The 7,957-nt window shown below is 45.2% G+C and overlaps 1 protein-coding gene and 1 pseudogene across 1 annotated transcript; both read left to right on the plus strand.

The window, feature by feature from the left end:
• Positions 1-594: 594 nt before the first annotated feature.
• On the plus strand, positions 595-2,181 carry LOC124667079 (annotated as a pseudogene).
• A 1,553-nt stretch (positions 2,182-3,734) lies between these two features.
• Positions 3,735-6,386, plus strand: LOC124661358. Its single transcript, XM_047199220.1, has 2 exons — positions 3,735-3,929; positions 6,123-6,386. The coding sequence occupies exons 1-2, from the start codon at positions 3,825-3,827 to the stop codon at positions 6,201-6,203; spliced, it is 186 nt and encodes a 61-aa protein (XP_047055176.1). The 5' UTR covers positions 3,735-3,824; the 3' UTR covers positions 6,204-6,386.
• Positions 6,387-7,957: the final 1,571 nt, after the last annotated feature.

Consider the following 7,957-nt stretch of genomic DNA (forward strand, 5'->3'; position numbering starts at 1 on the left):
AAAACGGGGCCGGCGGAAGAGCGGCCCGGATAGGCCGTCGTCCAAGCACGGCGGAATATAGGCAGGTGGGGAAGGAGGGGCGGCGCAATCTGGGCAACAAGCCGACGGGGTGGTGCCGGCGGCGAGAGAGATACGAGGGGTGGGGGAGATTTTGAGCGACGTGGCGGTGGGGTTCGTGCGTCGAGTCACCAGACGGATCGGGCCCTTCCCCGCTTTTCACTCGTCCGGAGTCCCCGAGAGCTCCCCGGGGGGCCGGGGGTGGCGTGGGATCGCCGGATGAATTTAGGCCCAAATCCGGACGAAAACGAGGAACCGGGGACGCGACTGGGCGAATTTCGCCGTCCGGATGGAAAAAACGCTCGCCGGGGGCCTCCTCGGGGGGACGAGTGGAGATGCTTTAAACAACTGCATTTTAGATTTCTACCGGATCTTACAACATGTCAGATTTCATTTTCGAAATTTTGGGATCTTGGAAAAAACATTTCTGTTAATTTACAAAAGAAGAAAATGGAATCATGGTGGCCTTGTGGGGGCTATCGTACATGTATGCGCGTATCTCTAGAGACTCCTCTTTTCACTTTTCCAACTGGAAATCTCCGGCTTGCCGCCGGCGCCGTCGCCGCCGCCTGCACCATGCTCCGCCTCCAGAAGTGCATCCTCACCCGTCTCTTCTCTTCTCCCTCCACCTCTCCCATCTCCCCTCTCCACCGACTCCTCTCCGCGGCCGCGGACTCGCCCGCCGTTTCCACAAGCCCTAGCTTCGCCGTCGAGGAGTACCTCGTCGACACCTGCGGCCTTACCCGAGCCCAGGCCCTCAAGGCATCCGCGAAGCTATCCCACCTCAAATCCCCCTCCAAGCCGGACGCAGTCCTCGCCTTCCTCGCCGGCCTCGGCCTCGCCCCCGCCGACATCGCCGCCGTTGTCGCCAAGGACCCCAAGTTCCTCTGTGTCGGGGTGGAGAAAACCCTGGGCCCCGTTGTCGGCGGGCTCACCGGCCTCGGCATATCGCGTTCTGAGATCTTGCGCCTCGTTTCGCTCGCCGGTGTCAGTTTCCGGTACAGATCCATCGTCCCCAAGATTCGGTACTATCTGAGCCTCTTCGGCTCCTCCGAGAACTTCCTGAGGGCGCTCCAGCGATGCTGCTACCTCCTCGGCAGTGACTTCAACAAGGTAGAGCCCAATGTTGCATTCCTGCAGGAGTGCGGGCTAAGTGTTTGCGACATTGCCAAGCTGTGCATCTGTAAGCCAAGGATACTGGCCTCCAAACATGAGCACGTCCGGGCCATGGTTGCATGCGCTGAAGGTGTAGGTGTGCCCCGTGGATCTCGGATGTTCAGGCACGTGCTGCATGCTGTTGAACCCCTCAACAAGGAGAAGATTGATGCCAAAGTGGAGCACCTGAAGACCACGATCAGGTGGTCCGATGCTGAGGTGAAAATTGCTCTCTCTAAGGCTCCATCTTTGCTGACGATTTCTAAGGACACAGTACAGAGAAAATCAGAATTCCTTAGCTCTGAGGTGGGGTTGGAACCGCTGTACATTGCTCATCGGCCGGTAATGCTTGGTCTTAGCCTGGAGGGACGGCTCATGCCCCGGTACTATGTTACCAAGTTTCTCAAGGAAAATGGATTGCTAGATCGTGGCAAAGATTACTACAATATAGTCTCGATCAGCGAGAAGGTATTCATGGATAAGTTCATAAGCCGTCACAAGGAAGCTGCACCACACCTTGCTGAGGACTATGCAACCACTTGCAGAGGGAAGTGCCTGCTAGATTCAGATTTACATGAACCAAGAGCAGACTTTGAAGATTGGGAACTGTTCAGCCTATGGCACAGTTAAAGTTGTTTACTGTTGGTAATTCCTAGTTTCATGTCCTTTGGCTGATTGAACGATAGGTTTCTGCTATAGTATGGTTGTTATAGGTTGGCTTGGCGATTTGATTTCTGAACCCCAGTATGTTGATGTCATCATCCGCTAGAGAAGAAGTTATATCCGGCAGCAATTTCTGAGAAGTCTGAATATTAGTTGTGTTCCTGACTTTGGTTTAGGATAGACTTTTGATCTGTTTGTGCGGAACAATTCTCTGAATAATCCGGGACCAGAGAACCAGAAAGCAAAAGAACTGTTCTGTGTCGCTTTCCATGTAAAATATCAGTATTATGTTCGAATGTTGGTTCATTCATCGTCATTCAGATATGCTTCCTTGCCAAATTTATCTAGCATGTTCTGTTTCTTATCATCCTTTTTTTTGTTCTATGATATGTATGTTAGTACTACAAGTGCAGATCAATGTTTAAGATTTTGCTTAAACATATATTTATATTATGTATGTGTTTATTTTTGCGTTTTGATTTCCAACCCTTGTTCTTCTATGATTGAATATCTTTGTTCCTAGTTCCTGTAGTGCGCCTTACTAACGTGCCACTGATTGCCAGAACTGAACCAATGGGGATGACATGGAATAGTCTTATCATATGTCTCTACTATTCAGTGCTTGCATGTGTGATATTGTATCCATTCACAAATTACATGTATATTTTGGCAGCAAAACTGTCGAGAAATTGTAGATTCAAATAATCGGTTTCACAAAAAGCTGCACAGTTCAGCCCACTTAATGATGCAATTCTGTGCTATGAATGTGTTCAATGATACAAGACGGGGGTACACATCACTTGGGAGGAGCAAGCCTGCTTGCCCTTACAATGCAAGGTTCGTGCACACTAAGACGGTAAGCTTAATTTGTGATGAGAAGTACTAGATGTTTTATCCGAGGATATTGTATCTGATTTTTTTTTTACTCACACTATATGTATGAGAATCAAGATAAACCTTGGAGAGTTTTGGGCATCAACAACTGCTGGCCTGATATGGCATGTAGCAGACGGATCTTCCCTGATCCGCCGGAAGACCCAGTTCGTTTTGTGGTACATCTTTGTTGCAGCAACCTGTGGAAGATAGGCTTCTGCCAGGAAGATGCTGAAATTATCATGAATTCCCCATTGAGTGGGCAGATTGATTACTGGCCCGCTTGGCATCGGGATAGAATCGAGATAAACCTTGGAGAGTCAACAACTGGCGTGTAGCAGACAGATCCTCCCTGATTTACCAGAAGACCCAGCTTATTCTGTGGTAGATCTTTGTGCAGCAACCCGCGGAAGATACCTTATGGCGGGGAGATCAGCGAAGAGCAGCAATGTAGAAAACATGGCGTTTTTGTTAACTGAACAATACTGATTGGTAGGATCAGCAAAATGGGCTGGTGCCTGATGGGTGTTAACAGCCAAGAAGTGAGAACTATTGCAAAGATAACTGCGCTGAAGCTTTTATAACTAGCCAAAAAACCATATCGTAGTGAGATTTTCAGAAAAAGACTATTACTGATATAATAAAGTTTCCTCTGTGGAATTGAGTTTCAATGCCCTTTCATTTCTTGAGTTTCGAGTGCAAGGTCGACGCATGCGACCAACACATCACAAACTCAATGCAGTGAAAGTGTGGTGTGAGTGATTTTTTTCAATGTGTGTATGAATTGCGTGCACATGTCTTGTTCTTTCAGAAAATTCAAAATGTATACTCTGAAAAATGACCGCGCAAATGGCAAAAACTGAAGAGAATACTGGACCTGCCCTCGTTACAACACTCACTAGACAGGCCATGTTTGGCGGAAAAGGAAACGAGGCCCAGACCAACCCGTTCCAACTCTACTCACGGTCACGGTCCCCTCAGCCCAAAATCTGATCCCCGGCCGTCCATCGCCACCACGCAGCCGTCGCCGAATCCAAATCCGCCGGGGCGAGAGATCGGAGAGGAGGGAGAAGAAGATGGTGCGGGTGGCGACCTACTTCGCGATGACCTTCGGCGCCTTCCTCTTCTGGGAGTCCATGGACAAGGTCCACGTCTGGATCGCCCTCCACCAGGACGAGAAGGTAAACCTAACCGCTCGCCTAGTCGTTCCCCTTCCACCTCACTAGATTCGGTTGCTCGCCGCGGCAGATCTAGGTTCTTCCCCGTCTGCGATTAGCTCTGTACCCAGTCCACGTGAATCGTTGATCGGGCTAGCGAGCTTGCTGGGTCCTACCTGAACGGATGGATGAACCGTAGATCCTGGCAGTAGGCTAGGCTTGCTTGTCCTGCTCTGATGTGGAGATTTGAAGCGGGAGCATTTCTCTAGTCGGGGGTCTTGCGAACCTGGAATTATTGTAATTTACATCTCGAATTTTCCAAGCAGCACACAGTGAAATGGAACTAAAAAATATGTTCACAGAGTTTCAGCACTCAAATGATGGAACATATAAGGGCCATAGTAGCTGTATCTGAACATATAAGACCGTGCAAGCACTAGAAATTCGTAATATAGAAGGAGCTGTAAACCTCCTCCATATACAAAATAAATTTCAATGTCTTCCATTCTATATAAAAGGTTAGCGCAGTACAACGGAAACAATATCTATGTGTTTACTTTAGGAACTGGAAACTGTGGCATGCAAATTCCACAACTGTACGGTAGCTCCGCCTCCCACGATAGTTCCTTCCGGTCTTTCCCAGCTGCAAGAATAATATATATTTTGATTTGGTCATGCATTCCTACTGCATCGTCTCTTCACACAGAATCTTAGATGATTGTACTTCGTCGGAGAGTCCAGTCGATCAGTCTTGCTACTGTAAGCACTGAACAGACAACTCACCCCTCTGAAACTAGGCTTACAGCTTGAATATATCCATTTAACCTGTTTTCTGCTCTGGTATTGCCTATCCTAAGACTGAGTAGTGACTCGAGAATTTTGCATGATTAGTGTTGGAATTCGTTGGGAATGAATTGGTGTAGACTCTAATCATCGAGATGACATGCGGGTTAATATTCGCTTACTTACTGACAGTTCACCCTTCTGTTATATGGAGCTCGTATTAACAGTAAATTGCCCAAGGGTAGCTTGTATCCTATATATAGACATTCAACACATCCCAGTCTTTGTTTTTTTTTTCTGTGTTTTCTTACGCTGGGATTATCAGTAATTAATAATCATAGTATATGCAGTGAACAATCATCCTGATATGAAGCTGTGCCTTTTCATAATTAATAGTATTTGTAGCATAACAGTGTGATCAACGCCTAGTACTTGTGTAGGGTCATGACTACTCTAAACAAGTCCTATGGGTTTTTTTGCTCAAGTGACTCAAGTCTACTCTTTCACTCTTGACATGGGCTTATGCTAACTATTAATTTCTCAACGGGACCTATAATCTATTTCCAAACACATTAAGTATGTTTTTCGTATGTACCTTACCTTCCCCACCTGCATCGTTATAATGTGTTAAAGATCACCCTCCATTGCCCCCCAAAGGTCATATTTGGGCAATGGGGTTCTGTTGAAACTCCAGAGTTAGAAATGGAAACTGTTTGTAGTTATGTTATGTTTCCTTGAGCTCTAGACTTAGAATTATGTTTCCTACACGTGTAAGGTTATTTTTAAGAGCATGACCGTAGGGGAAGCCCCTATGGTGTTTTCATTTCTTTTATATATTTACCAGTAGGCCAAGAAGGACCCAAAGTTACAAAAAGAGTCTAGGGAGGAAAGAAATGTACAAGAAATAGCAAATACATTGGCCTTAAATTAAGTAAAGGTGGACTGAATTCAAACTAGGAGAGGTTGCACCATCGGCTGCTTCACTCTGTATTGATGCAGGAGTAAATCACTCTGAAACCTAACCTTCCACCTGTCCAAGGACGGTGTTTTCTGTTTAAATATTTTGTCATTCCTCTCCTTCCAAATGTTCCAGGCCTACATGTGTAAGGTTAACTCTTTCCTGGATTGCCATTTGTATAAATTCATCTCGAGGCTTGAGATATGAGAGCATTAGATGTCTATTTGTTGTTAGGAACCATTTACTGCTAGTGAAACCCAGACAATGGTTTTAGGTGTTCTATGTATCATTTTCAGCGAAAACACAATCACTGCCTGTTTGGTATGACCAACATATTCACCTCACCAGCCAAATCACTACCGCTTGCAAAGTCCTGTACTGTTAATTAATGTATGGAGAAATATAGTTTTAAAAAGCATGTAGAAATGTACAGGAATGTGTTATGGAAGCAGCTAAAATTTGTCTTGTTGTTTCAGCAAGAAAGGATGGAACGAGAGCTGGAGATACAGAAAATGAAAGCAGAGCTAATAGCCCAAGCAAAAGAGAGTGAATCATGATCATCTTTTGGCCAATGGCTGCGACTAGTTGCTTTGTCGTATTCTTATTTTCCGAGTGATAATGCTTGGTTGTTGTATGCTTGACACCTCCAATAAACTAAGATGTTATAACTTTCTTGAGTACAAGAGGCTATGTTCATGTTGAATCATGTCCAGTTTATAAGACAGCACAACTCAGCTCCATTGCCTTGGTTATGAATTGTGAGGTGTTGTTTTGAACTGCTCATGCATATTTTGTAATGAAGTTGCTTTTCTTCGATAAAAAAAAATGACCGAGGGTGTTTAAAGGTGGAAATATTTCCTTGCTATATTTTATATTTTTCGTGCTGCACCATTCTAAGCAATATTTACATTACCTTCCAGCTTGGTCTCCAGTTCTGCCCATTGCCTAAATTTCAGTTTTTCTTTGTTGCTTAAGTTTTTTGCATATTCGTTAACTCATTACTTTTGTTGCTTATACCATCAATTCTATGGTGTTGAAGTTTATAACCTTGTAAAGATAATTAAAGGTGAGTATTGTTCTGATCAAATTTTACGGAGAGCAAGCTGGATCGTGAATTCTTGGTGAGGCCAATCAATGCAGTTATTTCTTTTGTTGGTCATTTTTAGCGGGCCTCACGAAGTAACCATCTTGTTAGCCAAATGAGTATGAAATAAATACATTTAGCTACCTTGATAACATGCTGATACTGTGATTAACACATTTGTTCATCTCTGAATCTATACACGGTGAGGCTGATCCTAACAGCTCACTTCCATACGACTGGCTCGTTCTCCTCCCATCGGAATCAATATAGTAATCTTTGAACCTCAACACAAACGGTAAGATAGCAATGAGCTGCTGGATGTGTTCCTCGTACTGTTTTTTGCACTCTGCAAAGACCGTGTCGAAGTTGGCATCATCGTCGTCTTCGTCGTCATCCCCATCCTCTTCTTCGTCCGTCATCTTGTCGGCCGCCTCCGTCACAGGGGTGCCATGATCTAGGACATCCTTCTTGGCCGTCAGTGCTTCCTCATCTGCTGCCGCGGTGCAGCCGTCGTCTCCTTTCCTTTACGTGGCGCACACCTTGAGACTGGCCGTCGGCGCCTTCCTCTTCAGCGCACTGTCCTCCCGGGTGGACGCTTTCTCTGCTTGGCCAGCTTGGGTGCAGGGCTGCAACACCAGTAGACCTGATTCGCCGGCACTAGTGGTGCAGGAGCTCAACAAAAACTTGTTATTGTCGGCCATCGGTAGGTCTGATCTCAACTCGCCGAGGATTATTTTCCAAGTTCGCAACATCTATATATACAACTAGGCAGGGATAGAAGGAGGCAAATCCTAGCTCTTTTCAGATTTTCGGATGTCATCAAACTTCTTCCTTTTACTTAAGAAGCCTCCTACTAGTATTAGGGAAAGTCAAGAAGATTCTTGCTTGCGATAGACAGAAAACACATTCATTGGAAGATAAAAGTTTCTTGCTAGGAATGCTTGTACTCCCTCGGTCTCACGAAACTTGTCTTAATTTTAGACATGTATCATTGAACATAGGGAGTACAAAAAAAATTCCACTTGTTTCTTCTCTATGGTAATCTCCAGCGGGACAACCCATCCTATCCTGTGTTGTTTGAAATGATCCACATGATTATAAATAATATTTATTTTATTTATCTCTATTAATTTGTGGTAAACCACGTGATGACCAAATTTGAATGCCAACATCCAATGGCCTTGCCAAAATAGTCAGCACAGACCAAATGAATCTATCTACGAGCCG

Source organism: Lolium rigidum, chromosome 6, assembly GCF_022539505.1.
Source record: "Lolium rigidum isolate FL_2022 chromosome 6, APGP_CSIRO_Lrig_0.1, whole genome shotgun sequence".
In the NCBI taxonomy this organism is placed as follows: Eukaryota; Viridiplantae; Streptophyta; class Magnoliopsida; order Poales; family Poaceae; genus Lolium; species Lolium rigidum.